The sequence below is a fragment of the Pezoporus flaviventris genome, unplaced genomic scaffold, assembly GCF_033815535.1.
Source record: "Pezoporus flaviventris isolate CSIRO_AGI_PZ_B2104156 unplaced genomic scaffold, CSIRO_AGI_Pfla_v1 ptg000327l, whole genome shotgun sequence".
Classification (NCBI taxonomy): domain Eukaryota; kingdom Metazoa; phylum Chordata; class Aves; order Psittaciformes; family Psittacidae; genus Pezoporus; species Pezoporus flaviventris.
In genome coordinates this window covers 240,160-260,247 of record NW_026892874.1, presented here as the reverse complement: position 1 = coordinate 260,247, position 20,088 = coordinate 240,160, and the positions used below count along the sequence as shown (strand labels likewise).

At 57.5% G+C, this 20,088-nt stretch overlaps 1 protein-coding gene and 1 long non-coding RNA gene across 2 annotated transcripts in view; both read right to left on the bottom strand.

Moving 5' to 3' along the window:
* The window catches only part of WIZ (WIZ zinc finger), a 45,945-nt gene extending 26,740 nt beyond the window's left edge, over positions 1 to 19,205 (bottom strand). The window contains 2 exon segments of the mRNA XM_061443277.1: positions 12,346 to 12,791; positions 19,072 to 19,205. Coding sequence (XP_061299261.1) covers positions 12,346 to 12,706 — 361 coding nt within the window. The 5' untranslated portion in view covers positions 12,707 to 12,791; positions 19,072 to 19,205.
* LOC133263494 (uncharacterized) lies at positions 10,150 to 10,999 on the bottom strand. Its single transcript, XR_009741502.1, has 3 exons — positions 10,873 to 10,999; positions 10,641 to 10,763; positions 10,150 to 10,199 (listed from the first exon to the last, which is right to left on the bottom strand). It is a non-coding gene; the product is annotated as an uncharacterized LOC133263494 (long non-coding RNA).
* Positions 19,206 to 20,088: the final 883 nt, after the last annotated feature.

The following is a 20,088-nucleotide window of genomic DNA, read 5'->3' as shown; positions in this document are numbered from 1 at the left end:
TGATGGTCAATGACAAAACACATTCCATAGGGTTGTGGGTTGAGAGATGCCAGCATCTCCAGAAGAACCTCATGGAGGCCACCACGCTCGAGAGGCTCAGTCGTGTATCAGGGTGCAAACCTCTTCACTTCAACCTTCACCACGGCCCCACAAGCCACCAGGATGAGCACTGAGGTGCTCCTCCATGGCACCCTCTTCCTATGGCAGATGCTTCCTACACAAAGCCATTGGGTTGCTTCACACCAGAGCTACTCCACACGTTATTTGAAGGCTAAAGATGAACCCAACAGTAGCTGTGACAATGAACAAGGTGGTCCCTGGGGCATCAGGTCACTGAGGTGCTGGTAGAGCCATCATTGGATGAAGAGAGCCTAATGAAGGTCCCCATGCATCAGGGACTGGAGGATGCACCCACTGGAGGGTGGAGAGAAGGTGAAGCCTGGACCTGTGCAAGGAGAGGACAAGGAAGTCACAACATGGGACACTTTCTCCTTGGATCTCCATCCTTGAAGACGCTCAAAGCTCAACTTGATGGGGCTGGAGCAACCTCGCTTTGCTTTGAGCACAGGGATGGGATGAAGACCTCCAGAGCATCCTTCCAACCTCAATGATTCCATCATTTTAGGATTAAAATCCCAAAGAAGAGTTTGAAGCCAAGAGGGCTTTTGGATGGTGGTTTCCAAGCCACTGGTGGAGGCCACATGACAGCCTAAAGGGGCAGAGAGGGGTGCAGATGGACAGAAAACCCTTTCAGAAGACAATCAGTTCCCAAAGTTCAGAAGCTGCTGGGCTGTGAGAGGCTCCATCCTGGAATACAACAGGATCCCCCCCCTCAACCTCCTGCATCTCCTATCACAGCAATGAAGAATGAGGAAGGAGCCTCAGCTCCAACTCAAGCAGCTCCCAGATCCAATTCCCACTGCAGGAGGACCAGCACTTTCAAAGGACATCAATGGGCAAGGAGCACCCTCCATGGAAGGACAAAGGTGATGACTTGGTTTAGACCCCAACTGAGCTCCTCAAGCACCAAAACTGAAGCAAAGTGGGCAGGAACTTGCAACACCTCTTGTCTGAGCAGCCTGAGCACCTCCAAAAGCCCCCCCAAAAAGCCTCCTCTGACCCCACACATGTTCTCCCAAGCTTTGGAATTGCAGCCTATGGAAAGGAACTTGAGAAAGAGGAGCAAGAAGAGACATTTTGTCTCCTCTAGAGGCTGAGGACCCATCTGAGCACTGGTATGAGGCAAGGGGGGAGATCTTGCATCATCTGCTGAGGTGATGCAAGGGCTGGTTTAGCTCTGGAGCTAAAGCCCAGCTCCAACCTCCAGCTCGAGCTTTAAGCTTGAGGTGCCTCCTTTGAGAGCAGAACCCCCCCAGGTTGGCACCAGCTCCTCATGCACCATGGAGAGAACCTGGAAGGAAAGATCTGGGCTCCACACGTGGTTCAGAACCACCAGAAGTGGTGAGAAAAACCACCTGGGGGGATAAGCATTGGGATGGTGGCACTGGAGCTCACTGGTGGCCACGTGAGTGGCTGGGTGGTCACTGGTGTGATGCCCCCCAACCCAGCACCAGGGGTTGGTACCAGGGCAATGAGGAGCCCACACTGGGAACGTTACAGTGATACCCAGAAGTTCTCCATGAAACAGGGTGTTTTCCAGCCCCTAACCCCTGTTTCACTCCTCAAAACACACGGAAGCACTTCCCACAGCTCAGCCCATCTCCAAGTCCATCCCATGGCCCCAGTCGTGGCTCTTGCAGGCCACAGAAGAAGCCAAGCATGGATTTCTGCAGAAGAGGGGGGAACCCAGCAGCTCTTTCCTCCTCAACCCACTTGAGATAGGGCCACCAGAGGCAGAGCTCTACAGGAGCACCAGGAGATGCTCCACAACAGAGCATCTCTTGGAGAAGACCTTCACCTCCATTCCAGGAGCCCAGAATCACCCCATGCTTGGCAGCAGCCACGTTCCAGGAGAGCCCACTTCACCCCCCAAGCCTCAGGGAGCATCCGAATGGAGCCAGAGGTGATGTTCTCCAACCCTTTGCCAGGAGCAAGGTGGGAATTGTGCTCCTGACTCCAGAGGATCTCCTGCAGAGGGCTTGGCCAGAGACAACCTTCATGGTTCCTCCTCAAACCAGGCACAGCTGGGGCTGGTTTTCCTCCATGTAGCTCCAGGTCCTGTTCCAATGATGGAAACCAGAGGCACTTCCTTCTCGTGGCATCTCAGGCCTTCAGGACATGCAGGGATCCTGCAGGGAGGTGACCTTGAGAGCAGGAGCTGGCACCACGTCGTGTCTCTGATGGAGCTGGGGATGGTGCCCTTGTGTCTGTGCAACTCCAACAGCTCCAAGCTTGGGCTTGCCAGGAGCAACGTGGGTCCCTTCACCTCTCTGTAGCCTGGAAGCTCATGGATTTCAGGGCTGGAATGCCCGAGATTGTGCAATCAGCATCCAGGTGCTGACAGATCCCAGTGTGGACTTTGCACAGGCAGGGAAAGACACAGGAAAGGGCCCAAGTGAAGCAGACCACGAGGCGTGGAGGAGATCAACCCCTACGTACCCCATGTTCTGCTCCGGATCCGGGTGAAGCTGCAGCTCCCCCACAAAGGGATCCAACTGGATGGGATGCAGCAGGATGGGCTGGACACTCAATGCTGGGAGCTGCTCCTGCTCTACTCCAGGCTCTGGCCTGGGAGGAGCAGGCTGAGTTGGGACTTTGGACTTGGAAGACTCTGTATTGGCTGTGAGGGGGAGGAAAGCAGATCCTGATCCTGATGGGCAGCCCTGGGATGGGCTGAACAACCCAGCATCCTGAAGGGATGCAGCTTCCCAGCCCCAGGATTCCATGGTTTTAATGGTACCCTGGCTCAGAGGAGCAAACCCATCCCTACCTGTTCCTCTGGCTCCAAGCAGCATGAACACAAACCAGCTCCAAAACTACAGCAAAGAGGGAACCACGTGCTGGTCCCATCCCTCCTGCCAGCTCCATGCATCCCAGTGATCCCAGTCATCCCTTGCTCGGCTCTTTTGGAGCCATTTCAGTGGGGTTTATGCAGAGAAATACTGGGAATGATGGGATCAGGTCCAAAACCAAGGAAAGGCTCCTCCATGACCTGACACTTATCTCATGCAGGGTCTCCCCACTAAGAGAGGCTGGGCACAAGACACCCGGAATGCATTTGGGATGTTGGGAATCAACACAATTCCCATCCTTTGGTCTCCTCCTTGGGTTCATTTTGTACATGGGGACAGAGGATGGTCCCCCCAGAGGCACCTCCATCCTTGGAGCTCCATCCTGCCTGTTCCCAGTATCCACCCAACCAACTGTCCCCCACCTACTGAACTGGAAGGGGTAGAAGCCTTGAGCGTGGAGCATCATCGGAACCAGCAGCATGGGAAGGGGATGGGGGACCATAAAGCATCTCCAGGGGTAGGTCTGGATGAGGGATGGGTCAGGTCACCATCCCAGGAGAAGGCCAAGGCTATGGGGAGACACCAGGACAACGTGGGGGTCAGGAACAACATCCTGGGGCCCCCCAAGTCTCTTGGCAAGGGAAACCACAGCACCAGGACCTCCAAAGCAGGAGCACCATCAAACCCACCCAGCGAGGATGACCATGAGATGATTCCCATTGGAGAAGACCATGGATCACAAGTCAGCTCCAGCTGAAGCCACTCCACGCTCCCCATCCACCAGCAACACGCAGTGGGTCTCAGTGGGTACAAGGAAACCCTCAAGTACCCACTGGGGGCTTGTCCTTCCCAATGGATGGCACTGGGACAAGCACTGGTGGCCCCTCCAACTCCCTAAAACGGAGCATGGGCATTCCCACCCTCTTCCACACAAGAGGGAATCCCATCCCTGCATGGAACCGAGCGCGTCCGCTGTGTCCCCTGCTTGGTATCACCCAGCCCACACCCCACAGACCCCCCCCATAACCCCACAGGAGACCAGGGTCCTACCATGGGCTGCAGGAGGAGGGCATCCCTCTCTCCTCTGTCACCATCACTGGTCCAGGGTTCTCCTGTCCCTCCTCTCACCTCTATCACCATCATAACTCCGGGTCCTCCTGTCCCCCTCTGTCACCATTCCAGGTCCTCCTGTCCCCCTCTGTCACCATTCCAGGTCCTCCTGCTCCCCCTCTGTCACCATTCCAGGTTCTCCTGCTCCCTTCTGTCACCATTCCAGGTCCTCCTGCCCCCCCTCTGTCACCATTCCAGGTTCTCCTGCTCCCCTCTGTCACCATTCCAGGTCCTCCTGTCCCCCTCTGTCACCATTCCAGGTCCTCCTGCTCCCCTCTGCCACCATTCCAGGTTCTCCTGCTCCCCTCTGTCACCATTCCAGGTCCTCCTGTCCCCCTCTGTCACCATTCCAGGTCCTCCTGCCCCCCTCTGTCACCATTCCAGGTCCTCCTGTCCCCCTCTGTCACCATTCCAGGTCCTCCTGACTCCCTCTGTCACCATTCCAGGTCCTCCTGCTCCCCCTCTGTCACCATTCCAGGTTCTCTTGTGCCCCTCTGTCACCATTCCAGGTCCTCCTGCCCCCCTTCTGTCACCATTCCAGGTCCTCCTGCTCCCCTCTGTCACCATTCCAGGTTCTCCTGCTCCCCTCTGTCACCATTCCAGGTCCTCCTGCTCCCCTCTGTCACCATTCCAGGTCCTCCTGCTCCCCTCTGTCACCATTCCACGTTCTCTTGTGCCCCTCTGTCACCATTCCAGGTCCTCTTGTGCCCCTCTGTCACCATTCCAGGTTCTCTTGTGCCCCTCTGTCACCATTCCAGGTTCTCCTGCCCCCCTCTGTCACCATTCCAGGTCCTCCTGCCCCCCCTCTCACAACCTTCTGGCAGTTGGGAAGGCAGCAGCAGCTCAGGATGTGGGTTCTGGGTCTCAGCAGCCGGAGGTGGGGACCTGCTGCAAGGGGAGGTGCTGGCCCTGCTGACTCAGCACCCAGCGAGCCCCAGCTCATCCCAGTACAGTTCCCCCCCAAAACACTGCTCCAGGCTGGGTGGAGAATGGATGGAGCTGCCCGAGGAGAAGCTCAATGGGAGCCATCAATAACCCCCATGGCCTTGGGCTGCATCAAGTGGGAGCAGCTGAGCTCTGGTGATGGATGGCACTTGGATGCTGCATCCAGTTCTGGACATGGAGCTGCTGGAGCAAGGGCAGAGGAGGCCACAGGGATGAGCAGGGGCTGGAGCAGCTCCCACATGGAGCCAGGCTGAGAACATTGGGGCTGGAGAAGAGAAGCTGCATGGAGACCTCAGAGCAGCTTCCAGTGATGAAAGGGGCTCCAAGGATGTGCATAGGGAGCTTCATCAGGGATAGGACAAGGGGCGATGGGTTCCAAGTAGAACAGGGAAGTTCAGCTTGGAGATAAGGAAGTTCTTCCCTGGGAGGGTGCTGGGACACTGGGATGGGTTGGATGGAGGTGGTTTACATGCCCCATCCCTGGCAGTGTTCAAGGCCAGGTTGGAGCAAGCTGCTCTATGGAAGGTGTCCCTGCCCATGGCAAGAGGATGGAACTGGATGAGCTTTAAGCTCCTTCCCAACTCAAACCATTCCATGATTCCACCTAAGTGTGTTTGCAACCTGCAGCTCCCTGCCTTCTGCAGGCAGCAGAGCAGAGCCAGCAGCTGGCAGCAGCTCCAGCAGGCATCCTCCAGCACATCCAAGGAGGTGCAAAATCCCCTTTTCCACCCCAAAACTCCACAAAGAACAGGTCAAAGAGCCCCCCACGTGAGGCTCCATCACTGGAACGTGAGCGAGATGAACCCTGAGTGCTGGAGGTGTGAGTGAGGCAGGGGGAAGGATGCAGAGCTGCAAGCAGCGTGGCTTGTTTGCCTTGGCACGATCCAGAGGGAACCCGACACGTATCCCAGAGAGCAGCTTGGCTCCTCTTCCCAGCCTCCTCACACTCCCTGCCCACAGCACAAGGGTCACACTTGGCTCCTCTCGCCTCTTAGGGGCTTTGCAGAGCTCAGGAAGGGGATGAAGAGCCCCCAACCCATCCCAAAAGCTCCAGGAGCTGAGAGGTCTGGGCTGTGCTTCCTCCAAGAGGAAAAGTGGTACAAGGCCAATAGGGAGGGTTAAGGGCTTGATCCCAGGCTCCAGGACAAGAGGGAATTCCCAGGATACTCCACACCAATGGGATTCCTGAGACTCTCACAGATGGGCAAGGGCAGGCAGGGCCCAAACCTGCTCCTTCTTCTGCCAGCTTGGCCCACGCTGCAACCTCTGAGCATCACTTGCAGCAATGATGCTCGGCCTGAAGCACCTTTGGGGATGGCCCCAATCCCATTTAGCCCCAGGACAACGACCTCCAACCCAAAATCTCTCCTTGTTGTTTCCCCTTCCAATCCCCAAATTCCCCAAACTGGGAATTGCCAAGCCTTTTAAAAGGAAAGGCAATGAGAAAGAGGGTGCCAGCCCTTTCCAGAGCATTCCAAGCAGATCCTTGCAAACCTTTCCTTGCTTTTTTACTTCCCTGAAAGAGTTCCAGGAGCAAATTCAGCCCTTTGGATCCATCCAGCTTTAAGGAAGATTTATGGGACCAGAGGCAACAAACTTCCCTCGTCAGCAGAGGACACATCCAGCAGCTCATGGAAGAGCAGCTCCAATCCAAGCTGCTTGATGGGATTCCAGCCTCTGGTGCAGACTTATCTTGTTTGGATCCATCCCATTCCAGGAAGGATTTGGCTTCCCCATGGTTAAAACAGGGTTAAACCACTGAACAACAACAATGGGAGCCATTGGCTTCCCCATGGTTAAAACTGGGTTTAAACACCCAAAGCAGCATCAATGGAGGAAGGATTTGACCTCACCATGGTTAAAACTGGTTTAAACCACCTAAAACAGGATCGATGGAAGAAGGATTTGGCTTTCCCATAGCTAAAACTGGGTTTAAACAGCTAAAACAGCATCGACGGAGGAAGGATTTGGCTTTCCCATAGTTAAAACTGGGTTTAAACACCTAAAACAGCATCGATGGAAGAAGGATTTGGCTTTCCCATAGCTAAAACTGGGTTTAAACACCTAAAACAGCATCGATGGAAGAAGGATTTGGCTTTCCCATAGTTAAAACTGGGTTTAAACACCTAAAACAGCATCGATGGAGGAAGGATTTGGCTTTCCCATAGTTAAAACTGGGTTTAAACACCTAAAACAGCATCGATGGAAGAAGGATTTGGCTTTCCCATAGTTAAAACTGGGTTTAAACACCTAAAACTGCATCGATGGAAGAAGGATTTGGCCTCACCATGCTTAAAGCTGGGTTTAAACCCCTCAAAAAGCAGTCCAGAAGGATGCTGTGGAACAGAGGCACCTCTCCAGAGCCTCCAAAAGGTCCCACAAAGCCAGCTGGATGAATCCCATCGGGCCACTTCCAGGCATGGAACTGTGTCAGCAAATCCCATACAGATCAAACTCAACTGGGAGATCATTGCTCCCCACTTGTGGGCCAGCACCTATGGTGCTCCCAGGGCCCATCACTGATGTTAAAGGCTTTGCTTTCCCTTCATCCCTGTCTATGAGGGACCAACATCATCAGCCAAGAGGTCCTTTTATCCCCTTTTTGCTGTTAAAACACCTAAATCCAAGCATTTTGGGGTTATCCACCATGACCCTGCCCAGACACGTGGCTGCAGGAGGCCCAGTGCAAAGCCTCTCCATCCCCAGCTTAACCCAGCACCAGCATCCTCTTGCCACAACCACGCTTTTATCCCACTGATATTGAGGTGAAACCATCAGATTCCAGGTTTGCCACATCCCTGGAGAACCTGGATGGAGCAGGACAGCACCCAGGGGTGCTGCACCCAACCAAACCACCCCAAACCCCAACACTCACTCCCCCCCCCCCCAGCCAAGACCTTGCCATGGCCACAAAGCAGAGTCACAGCAGTGCAGCACCCAGTGGAGAAGCAGGATTGGGCCATGTCCTACTTTGCAGAGGCACCAGGAGAATCCCTGGCCATGCCCAGAGTTGTCCCCAGCCTATTTATATCCCGTGGCCCAGTTCCAGGAGCAACGGGAGTGGAGCTGGGAGTTATTTATAGGCACCAAAAGACAGGCACGGCAGGTGCTGGGATGAGGGTTGGGATGAGCCCTTCTCCCTGGGCACCAAGAACCACCACAGGCACTAGGCAGGACACCCCCCCCCCCCCCACACACACACACCTTGTCCATGTGAGGCCACAGCTTGAGCCCACCCTCTCCATCCTCTTGGTGGGATGCTTGAGGACCGCATCTCAAGCCAAGCACTCAACCAAATCCTTGCGTTGGGGCTTAGCCCATGGCATGGGTGCAAAGCTCCTGACCCCCAAAGTCATGGAATGATGGAATGGGTTGGGGTGGCAAGGAGCTTAAGGTCATCCAGTTCCATCCCCTTGCCATGGGCAGGGACACCTTCCACTAGAGCAGCTTGCTCCAAGCCCCATCCAACCTGGCCTTGAACACTGCCAGGGATAGGGCACCCAAACCTTCTCCATCCAACCCATCCCAGTATCCCAGCACCTCCCAGGGAAGAACTTCCTTATCTGCAAGCTGAACTTCCCTGTTCCAGTTGGAACCCATCACCCCTTGTCCTGTCCCTGATGAAGTTCCCTATGCACATCCTTGGAGCCCCTTTCATCACTGGAAGCTGCTCCGAGGTCTCCATGCAGCTTCTCTTCTCCAGCCCCAATGTCCTCAGCCTGGCTCCATGTGGGAGCTGCTCCAGGCCCTGCTCATGCCTGTGGCCTCCTTAACCTTGCTCCAGCAGCTCCATGTCCTTACTGTGAGGACACCAGAGCTGGATGCAGCATCCAAGTGGGGTCTCACCAGAGGGCAGGGGCTCTTTGGGAAGAGATTCACTGTTACAGGGATGCAGCGTGGGGGGTTTCCATCCAACTTCCAGGTTTCCAAGTGCACTGCACATCCCAGCTCTGGCCAAGCCCTGCCTCTTGTCCTGGCCTCGAGCCTTCAGTTATTTACTTGCTAGGCAACAGGATGACATCTCTCCTGGCAGCATCCAAGTGGGAGCAGTCAGGAAGGTCACTGGGAATGGGAGCAGAACCTCCCAATTCAGGGAGGCCAAGAGCTTAAACTCAGCCCAATTCCAGCAAGGAAGGAGATAAGGGGGGAAACCAGCCTGGATTTTATGGGCCTGGGTAAGGAACATCAGGAAGAGGCACTGGGGCTGTCCTAGGAGTTAAGGCAAGATTAGGAGGAGCTGCACCTCCAACAGGTGTTTGGTCTCATGTCTTGGGTATCTGCTCTGGATGGGGCTCAAGGATGGGCCATAAAGTGGCCCAGCACTTGGCAAACACACCCTGGGATGGGCTACACCGAAGGCTCAGAGCTCTCTGCTCAAGCCAAGATCAAACCAAAGCATCATTTCCTAGGCTGGAGCAGCTCAACATGGGGACCCACCATGCAAGAACAACGAGCTTCACCCCAAAACCCACTCCAGTGCTTCCCACCTAAAACTAGGGTGGTGCCATGAGGTCTCAGCCCCCACCAAAGCCCAGATCCAGGAGAAACCCCAGCACTGGAAGGGCTGAGGATACTCTGACCTCCTCATCCTGTTCAGTTGATATCCCAGGCTCCCATAACCCAACTGCTCCAGGCCTCTGCTCCAAGTCCCCAAGGAGGCTCATCCAATGCTCTTTGGAACATCCATCAGGAAGAGGTGGGACAAGCAACAGCACCTCAGGACCCTCACACATCCTCTGTTGGTAGGTGACACGACCCAAGCCCAACATCCGTGTCCTGCTTGGGGACAAGAGGCCACCACCAAGAGCAAGGCTCTGTCCCAAACCCAACACCCCAGGCTCTTCCCAGCACCCCAGAGGTGGGATGCACTTGAGCATCAGTACTCCCCAGTGGCAAATGAATGCCAACACAAGGATGGATGGATCCCAAACCACCCCAAGCTGGACATATGGATGGGAACAACTTCCCAACACACGCAGCACCGGTGCCCATCACATCCCACACCTCCTAAGACAGGACACAGGAAGAAAGAGACCTACAAGCTGCAGCCCCATGGGACCAGAGAGTGCTGAGCTGGTGGGACAAGCCAGCACCTTCCCCCAGGGTCATTCCTAAACCTAATCCCAACTAAACCCATTCTCAACTAAACCCCATCCCACCTCATCAAACCCCACCAAACCCCATCAAACTTCACCAAATGCACATCAAAACCCCATCAAATGCCCATCAAACCTCATCAAACCCCCATCAAACCCCATCAAACTCCACCAAATGCACATCAAAACCCCATCAAATGCCCATCAAACCCCACCAAACCCCATCATCCTCACCAAACTCCACCAAATGCACATCCAAACCCCATCAAACTCCACCAAATGCACAGCCAAACCCCATCAAACTCCACCAAATGCACAGACAAACCCCATCAAACTCCACCAAATGCACAGACAAACCCCATCAAACCCCATCAAACTCCACCAAATGCACAGCCAAACCCCATCAAACCCCATCAAACTCTACCAAATGCACAGCCAAACCCCATCAAACCCCATCAAACTCCACCAAATGCACAGCCAAACCCCATCAAACCCCATCAAACTCCACCAAATGCACATCCAAACCCCATCAAACCTCATCAAACCCCATCAAACTCCACCAAATGCACATCAAAACCCCACCAAACCCCAGATTTGGGGCCCAGAACCTCACACCAGCCCCACAAAAGCTCCTTCTTCTTCTTCTACCTTGTGGCATCACAGCATCTCCAGGGCACCCATGTGGCCCCACATCAGGGGCCTTGGTGACACCGCTCCTGACCCAGAGCGGGATGTCCCGACACTGGAGACCCTGGGACACCCCACAGTGCCACAGCAACCCCAAAACAACATGTCCCCACATCAGGGACCTCATGGCACCATCCACCCCACAGTGCAGCCCAAACCACAACCTCAACCTCCACATTCCCAGTGCCACGGTGGCAAATCCTCCTCCAGAACCTCCCCTCACCTCCAGTGGAACCTCCTCATGCTCCATCACCTCTGGGGCCATGGGGGACACACTGAGGGCACCAGCTTCTCCACGGGCACCCCCAAGCCATGAGGGTGGGGGGTGGATGGGCTCTGACCACAGCTCCAACCGCTCCCATGATCCCTGTGCTGATATGGGGAGGAAATCCCTCCTGGCTGGGCTGATAAGGACAAGGCGGGACCAGGAGCATGGAGATAAAGGCTCAACCATTCAGATCCCACCCTGTGGGTCCCATAGGGAAGCAGCATCCCCAAACACCCCACGGAGGGACAGGGATGAGCCCCATACAGTGATGGGGTGAAGGCTGGAGCATCTCAGACCCTGTTGGTGCCACGCACAACCCCGAGTTACCACAACTGGTTCTGAGTCCCTGTTGTCTTACAGCTTCCCCAAAAACTTCCAAGGAACAGCCAAAACCAGCCCCCCCCCCCCCCCCCCCCCCAGGAGCAAGGAAAGGGAAAGAAGCCCCCAAAAGGCCATAGGAAGGGTTCTGCACCACTCTTGGTGCTGGGGAAAGTTCAGGTGCCACCACCAGCAATGGGAATTCCTTCCTCCTGCTCAGCTCAAAGCCCAATGGAGCAGAATAGAGCCACCAAAGTACATCAGAAAAGCCCCAAAGCCTTCAGGTTGGTGGCATCACAAGTTTCTGTGTGGGGTCTTCCCACCCCATAAGGCCCTTAGCCTGGTGTGCCTCTGTTTTGGGGCATTTGGGGCCATTTCACCTTGGTTTCTCCAGTTGGGAGGCAGTGATGGGGGTTTGCAAAACAGGAGATGAGGTTTGAAGTCAATCCTGTTGATGGAAACTCCCATTCCAGATGGGAACGAAGCCACCCACCAGCCAGGGGACAAGTAGAGGCCACTGGTGGGATCCATGGCCACCTGATTCCCAGCAGGGATGGGGAAGGACAGGAGAGCAAACACATGGAGAGGTTCAGGTAGGACTTGGGGTGGTGGCATCTGGGCAGCATTTGGCATTGGGTTGATGGAGAAGCTGAGGCAGGAGAGGGTTAATCCTCCAAAGACACCGGACAACCAGGGACCTACAGACAACTTGGAGCAACCACGTTGAGAAGATGAGGAATTGGCCAGACCAGCTCCATCTGAACAGTCAAAGCCAACATCTCAACACCCACGTGGACACCAAGACCAACCGGAGACTCCTGACTACAAGCTCCATCAACCAGCACCCCCAGCTCCTTTTCCATGAGCAGTTTCCAGCTGCTCTTCCCCAAGCCTGGAGCACTGCATGGGATTCAGGGCAGGACCCAGCACTGAGCCTTCTTGAACCTCATCCCATTGATCTCATCCCCATCCCCAAAAGCCACCCCAATGGCACCAACCAGGGACTCACCAGCAACGTCGTCGGCCTCCAGGGCGACGTCGGGCTCCTGACGTGCCAGCGATGAGAAGAAGTCAGGTTCCTCTTGCAACGGGCACAGCTCAACACTGGAGGGTCCCTTCCCCTCCCTGCTCATGGTCTCCAGGTCATCCTCAGCATAGAAAGCATCTTCCTCAAGCTCTGCCTCCGTTTCCAACGAGCTCCCAGGGTTTTCCAGGGGCTTCTTTGCATCCTGCAGGAAAGCTGCTCTTCGCTCTTCCCCTTGGGGACACTCCAGAGGAGGAAAAGTCTCGTCGCTTGGCTCTGGTGGCATCAACAGGGCTCTGCCTCCATCTCCTTGGCGCTCTGAGAAGCTCGGGACAGCTTTCTCCATCCCTTGAGGATTGTGCTGGGTCACTCGGATGAAAGCCCCGCGCCAGCACTCGGGAACGCCAATGGCCAGGGACCCACGGCCAAACCTGGAAGGAAGCAGGGATACAAGAGGAGGCCATGAGAAGGGAAACTGGGTTTTGGTGGGCTGCTCTGGGTCTCGAGGCCTCATTGTGGTCACCAAAGCTCTTGGTGGTCCAGAAGCAGGCGAGACGTCAGGTCCCATCACTCGCTCCTTGGTGCTGGGTCCCTGCTGGAGTTGATGGACCCCAATATGAAGCCTCCCCCCCCCCCCCCCCCCCCGCACCCCAATTTGCTCTCCATGCTCATCCCCACCATTCCCTGCCATGCACTTCCCAAACCCCCACCAGTCACCCTCAAACTGCTCCTTTATCCCCCCAGAATTCCATCCCATGATGGGAAAGCCACAGCTTGGCTCTGCCACCAGCTATCCCCAAACCCAGGATGGGGGGGGGGGGATTTGGGATGCTGTGCTGCATCCTTCCCCCTGGATGAATTCAAGTGGATGGGTACCTTCAGACTGGGGGAGCCCTGAAGGGTTTGGGACCCCTCAAAGGGGCAACCAAATGCTGGCCACTCGAGTGTGGATGCCCCCAGTGCCAACCCCTCACCCCAAAACACCTTCCAGGGTGAGGTCCTGCTGTGAAGGGGTGAAAACTGGGATCACTGGGAGAAATAAAAGGATCAGCTCAGGATCCTGCTCTCTGCTGCATGGGTTGAACCCAGATCCAGGCGGAGAAGGGAAAACCAGGAGGAAAGAGGCACTAAAGGGCTTATCAGCTCCATGGGAGGATAAAGGCACACGGGAGAAGAGGAAGGAGCTAAATTTACCCTGGAGAAGAGCCTATAAATACCTTCAAGGTAAGGAATGCAAATGAAGAGGGAATTATTCCAAGCTGGCACAAGGAGTTTTCCTGCCCCGGGGGCTGAGGGAGGAGAAGGGATGGAGCAAACCCCAACCGACAGCCTGCAGCCATCCCGAAATGCCAACCTGGAATCCCGACGCTCCCCCAGGGAATGTGGGTTGAGTTTGCCCATAAGAAGGGAAAAGAGAAAATCAATGCAGCTCATTCCTATGGCGGCTCCACGTGCCAGAGGCTTTCATTTGTGAGGATCAGGTGCTCCAGCTGGCTTTGGATGTAGGGATATTCCTTGGGAAGCACCCCCACTTGGCACCCAGTGCTGGCAGGATGCTCTGGCTCCGCATCAATGCTTGCTCCATGTCCATGGGAGGGTTTTGGGGAGCGAAGCCCAAGTTGTGGATGTCCAGGGGTTTGCTGGGATCAGGGATGCTCCACTGGGATGAAGCCACCCCCTCTCCCCACACTGGCTTCATCTTTAACCACCATCCAGCTTCAATCCAGTCGGACACACACAGCATTCCCCTTTTACCACTTCTCCCACCAGTGGCTCATCCGTGGTGCCAACAAGGAGCATTGGAGAAGCTTCCACATTGTGTTGTTCCAGCGTGGCACCAACTTTCCTCTTTGTAATTCCCAACAAACAGCAAGGAATCGTCCCAAAATGTGCCACCCCACTGCAAGGAAATGCATGGGGAGGGGGGGGAACGACAGGCAGGAGAACCTGGGATCCAGGGTTGGAAAAACCATGGTGGAGTTTTCCCTTCTTAATCACAGCTGGAGATCCTGGTGCATTCCCAAGCCGGGGGGGGGGATCCATCGAGGTGAGAATGGGTGAAAAACACCCCAAAATGGGTTTATATTTAAAAACTGCATTTTGGGGGGCCTGTGGGTTTGATCTGAGCCAACTCCAGGCCTGAATCCATTGGGAGAATCCCACTGGAAGCTGCCACCTCCTTTCCCCAGCACTGAACCCCCGCATCCCTTTGGAACGGCGCTCCATCCCAACCTTTGCTCCTCACCACAACAGCCGTGCCAAATTCCCCAAGCTGGGAATGACACCAAATCCTTGGAATCAGGCTCAGCATCACCCCCACCACAACCCCAAACCCAGCACAGACCCAGGGAGGGGGGGGGAATGGCATCAGTGTCACATCCCCACCTTGCTCTGTAAGGCATGGATTTCCTCAACTTTTCCCTTTGATTCTTGGCTGCATCCATGTGCTGTGCCACCATCCTTCCCAAAAACCCATGGCGGGGGGGGGGGGGGGGTTATGTGGGTTTAAGCTCACCAGGATAGGGAAAAACAAGGAGATTCCACACACACACACCCCCCCCGCTTACCCCCCCCATTCCAATGTGCTCCATACCAACATCCTAAAAGACTCCGGTGCTCATCGTGATGTCTCCAAAGCCTCTTCCCAAGGTCGCTTCCCAAGCTCTGCTCCCTGCCAAGGTGGGAGCCAGACAGAGGAATCCCTTCCCCCACCCATCAGCCCAGAGCCATGCAAAGGCGGAGCAGGAACGGGACAATTTAAATGCTAAACCGGTTAAGTGGGGACAATCATTCCCTGCCCTGGAAGTCCCGGAGGGAACAGGGCCCTTCCCCAAGGCCAAGTGGCTCCAGGAGGAGCTCGTGATCCAGGAGCCCCCAGGTTGGAGCCTAAGGAAGACTTGGACTTAAGGAAGACTTTGGCTGGGACTTGGATCCCCCTTTATAGGGGCCCTTCCATGGCTCCTTTTGGCCTTTCCATGTGCTCTTTTGGCCCTTCCACGGCTCCTTTTGGCCCTTCCACGGCTCCTTTAGGCCCTTCCACGGCTCCTTTAGGCCCTTCCACGGCTCCTTTAGGCCCTTCCACGGCTCCTTTAGGCCCTTCCACGGCTCCTTTAGGCCCTTCCACGGCTCCTTTTGGCCCTTCCATGGCTCCTTTTGCCCCTTCCATGTGCTCTTTAGGCCCTTCCACGGCTCCTTTTGGCCTTTCCATGTGCTCTTTTGGCCCTTCCATGGCTCCTTTTGCCCCTTCCATGCGCTCTTTTGGCCCTTCCACGGCTCCTTTTGGCCCCTCCACGGCTCCTTTTGGCCCTTCCATGTGCTCTTTTGGCCCTTCCATGGCTCCTTTTGCCCCTTCCATGTGCTCTTTTGGCCCTTCCATGGCTCCTTTTGCCCCTTCCATGTGCTCTTTTGGCCCCTCCACGGCTCCTTTTGGCCCCTCCACGGCTCCTTTTGGCCCCTCCACGGCTCCTTTTGGCCCCTCCACGGCTCCTTTTGGCCCCTCCACGGCTCCTTTTGGCCCTCCACGGCTCCTTTTGGCCCCTCCACGGCTCCTTTTGGCCCCTCCACGGCTCCTTTTGGCCCCTCCACGGCTCCTTTTGGCCCCTCCACGGCTCCTTTTGGCCCCTCCACGGCTCCTTTTGGCCCCTCCACGGCTCCTTTTGGCCCCTCCACGGCTCCTTTTGGCCCCTCCACGGCTCCTTTTGGCCCTTCCACGGCTCCTTTTGGCCCCTCCACGTGCTCTTTTGGCCCCTCCATGGCTCCTTTTCTCCATTCCATGTGCTCTTTTGGCCCCTCCATGGTTCCTTTTGGTCCTTTCATGTGCTCTTTTGGCCCTTCCACGAGTCCTTTTCACCCTTCCATGGGTCCTTCTGGCACCTCCATGGGTCCCTTTGGCACTTCCACGTGCTCTTTTGGCCCTTCCACGGGTCCTTTTGGCCCCTCCACATCTTTTGCTCCGTCCATGTACTCTTTTTGCCCACGCCTGTGCTTGTTTACCCCTGCACATCCTCCTTTTGCCCCTTTCATGTCCTCTTTTGGCCCCTCCATGTGCTCTTTTGGCCCCTCCACATGTTCTTTTTGTCCCTGTACATCCTCTATTGTCCCTTCCATGTGCTCTTTTGGCCCCTCCACGTGCTCTTTTTGCCCCTGAACATCCTCTTTTGCCCCTTCCACATCCTCTTTTGGTCCACACACATGCTCTTTTTGCCCTGCACATCCTCTTTTGGCCCCTCCACGTGCTCTTTTGCCCTTCCACATCCTCTTTTGCCTCTAAACATCCCCTTTTGGCCCCTCCACGTCCCTTTTTGGCCCCTCCACGTCCCCTTTCGGCCCCCCACCACGTCCCCTTTCGGCCCCTCCACGTCCCCTTTCGGCCCCCCACCACGTCCCCTTTCAGCCCCTCCACATCCCCTTTCGGCCCCCCACCACGTCCCCTTTCGGCCCCCCACCACATCCCCTTTCTGCCCCCCACCACGTCCCCTTTCTGCCCCCCACCACGTCCCCTTTTGGCCCCTCCACATCCCCTTTCAGCCCCCCACCACGTCCCCTTTCGGCCCCTCCACGTCCCCTTTTGGCCCCTCCACGTGCTCTTTCGGCCCCTCCACGTGCTCTTTTGGATCTTCCACATCCTCTTTAGGCCCTTGCCCAGCAAAGCAGAGCCACAGCACAGGCTGTGCCCATTTTACCCCCTCCAAACCAGTTCACACCCAGGCTCACAGGGTCCAGCTCGCTCTGAGCCAGCAGATTCCAGCTCCGTGGGTTTTCCCTGTGATTCCTTTCCTCCTTACTGGATCACGAGACGATGGTGCCGGTCTTTCCCGTTCCATCCCAGACCACAGCCAAGGTGGCACAAACACCATCTCCATGCAAAACACATCAGAGTCACGACGAAAACACATGAAGAGGACTCAGGATATCCATACAAAAGGAATTCAGGGAGGATCCAGGAAGCTCCCAGGGCTGATCCTGGATGATTTTCCTCCTTGGCGTTACCCAAGCTCATTTAGGACCAAGAGCAGCTTTTGGCCCTCCATCCCAAAGCCAGAATGAGCAAAGGATGCATTCCCTGCGGAGCTCTTCCTATTTGGCTCCAGCAAATCCTGTGGTGAGGGGTCCTGGCAGGATCCAAGGAGTTTTTGGCAGGATCCACTGCTGGGATCTGCAGGGAATTCGGCTGCAGGGTGGTCAGCACCATGGGAAGGGGATTTCCCCAGCCTCCATGCGGCACCTCCTCAAAACCATGCTCCGGGGAGGGAATTCCATGTCCAGCTGTGCCAAGATGATGATCCAAAGGGATTCCAAGCAACGTCAAACCACGCTGGGATAAGCCAAAGGTGCTCCGGGTCATCGCTGCCTGTGCTCCGACCTGCTCCCCACCATGGAGCTGCTTGGGAAGAGGAAACATTCCCGGCTCCAAGCAGCGGAGAACAGGGACGAGGAGCTCCCGATGGAGATTCCAGGCCCGGATGGTGTCGGAACCCCTTGGCACAGCTCGGTCCCTTTCCCATCGGAGCACGGGAAGGATCCATGGGAAGCATTCGCAGGGATCCGGATCCATCCCAGCACCGGGTCCCGGGGCTGCTGCCTCTGCCTGCCCCAGGCCGTGGGGCCCCAATGGAGCACAGACACCCCCAAACACACCCCGAGCCTCCCTGTACCCCCCTGGACACACAGGGACCCCCATGCCCTGGACCCCTCAGTCCCTCCCCGGTTACCTCGGACCCCCCCGGACCCATTGGGCCCCTGCAGACCCCTCGGTTCCTCCCCGGTTACCTCGGACCCCCCCGGACCCACTGAGCCCCTCCAGACCCCTCGGTTCCTCCCTGGTTACCTCGTATCCCCCCCGGGACCCATTGAGCCCCTCCAGACCCCTCGGTTCCTCCCTGGTTACCTCGGATCCCCCCCGGGACCCATTGAGCCCCTCCAGACCCCTCGGTTCCTCCCTGGTTACCTCGGATCCCCCCCGGGACCCATTGGGCCCCTGCAGACCCCTCGGTTCCTCCCCGGTTACCTCAGAACCCCCAGACCCCCGGTCCCTTCCCGGTTATCTCGGATCCCAACACGGTCCCTTCCCGGTTACCTCGGACCCCCCCCCCCCTTCCCGGACCCATTGAGCCCCTCCGGAACTCTCAGTCCCTTCCCGGTTACCTCAGGTACTGAGGCTCCCACCGGACCCCTCTCGTTTATCTCAGACCCCGGGTCCCCCCCGGTCCCTTCCCGGTTACCTCAGACCCCCCCGGACCTGTTGGGCCCCTCCGGACCCCTCGGTCCCTTCCCGGTTACCTCAGACTCCCCCGGACCCATTGGGCCCCTCCGGACCCCTCGGTTCCTCCCCGGTTACCTCAGACCCCGGGTCCCCCTCGGTCCCTTCCCGGTTACCTCAGACCCCCCCGGACCCATTGGGCCCCTCCGGACCCTTCCCGGTTACCTGAGGTACTGAGGCTCCCTCCTGACCCCTCTCATTTACCTCACACCCCGGGTCCGTCCAGTCCCGTCCCCCCCCCAACCCCGGGATCCCTCCGCTCCCTTCCCGGTTACCTCAGACCCCGGGTCCCCCCCCTCCGGTTTCAGCACCCCGGACGGGGCCGGTACAGGGGGTCCGGGGGGGTGTCATCGCCGCCTCCCCCCCCCCAAGCTCGGCTCCCTCCGCTTTGTCTCCCGTCGGACCAAACCCCCCCCCTCCATAACGCGCCGCCGCTCTCCGGGTGCACTCACCCCGCCGGTCCCCCGGGGCCGGGCCCTCCGGGCAGCTCCCCCTCAGCGGCAGCGCCACTGCTGCAACCTCCGCCGCCTCCTACCCGGCTCCGGCCTCCACAGCAGCCGCCGCGACGGGGCCATGGTCCCTTTAAATCCCCCGCCGGGGGCCCCGCCGGTCCCGCCGCCGCCGCCGCCTCCTCCTGCTCCCCTCCGGCCGCTCCCCCGCCTCCCTCCCGGCGGCGGGGCCTGACTACGTCACGCCGGGCGCGACCAGGCCGCCGCCGACATCTTGGGGGCGGCGAACGAGGCCCCAGCACCGCCTCCGCCGCTGACTCCGCCGCCGCCGCCGCCGCCATCTTGGGCCGCGCTCGCCCCCGCCCCGCCGGAGCGGCTGCTGCGCGCCCCCCCCCCCACCGAGCCGTTACCGGCATGCGCGGCGCGCAGTGATGACGTAGGCGGAGCGGCGGCGCCGCCATCTTGGGAGTGGCGGGAGGAGAAGGGGAAGGGGGCAGTGCGGAGGTGGTGCGTCATCGGAAAGCGACGGTGGTGGAGATGCGCCGCCATCTTGAGAGTGGCGGAATGGGGAGGTATCGTAAGGGGCGAACACAGCGTGGCCCCATGGCGGCCCCATGGACCCAAAGGGGCCCCATGGCCCCAGCGTGGCCCCATGGCCTCAAAGGGTTCCCATGGACCCAAAGGGTCCCCATGGCTTCAAAGGGTCCCCATGGCCTCAAAGGGTCCCCATGGCCTCAACGTGGCCCCATGGCCTCAAAGGGTCCCCATGGACCCAATGTACCCCCATGGCCCCACGGGTTCCCATGGTCCCAACGTGTCCCCATGGCCCCAGTGTGTACCCATGGCTCCAAAGGGTCCCCATGGCCCCACGGGTTCCCATGGTCACAACGTGTCCCCATGGCCCCAGTGTGTACCCATGGCTCCAAAGGGTCTCCATGGCCCCAGTGTGTCCCCATGGCCCCAAAGGGTCCCACAGTCCTGGAGCGTCCCCATGTCCCCAACGGGTTCCCATGGCCCAAA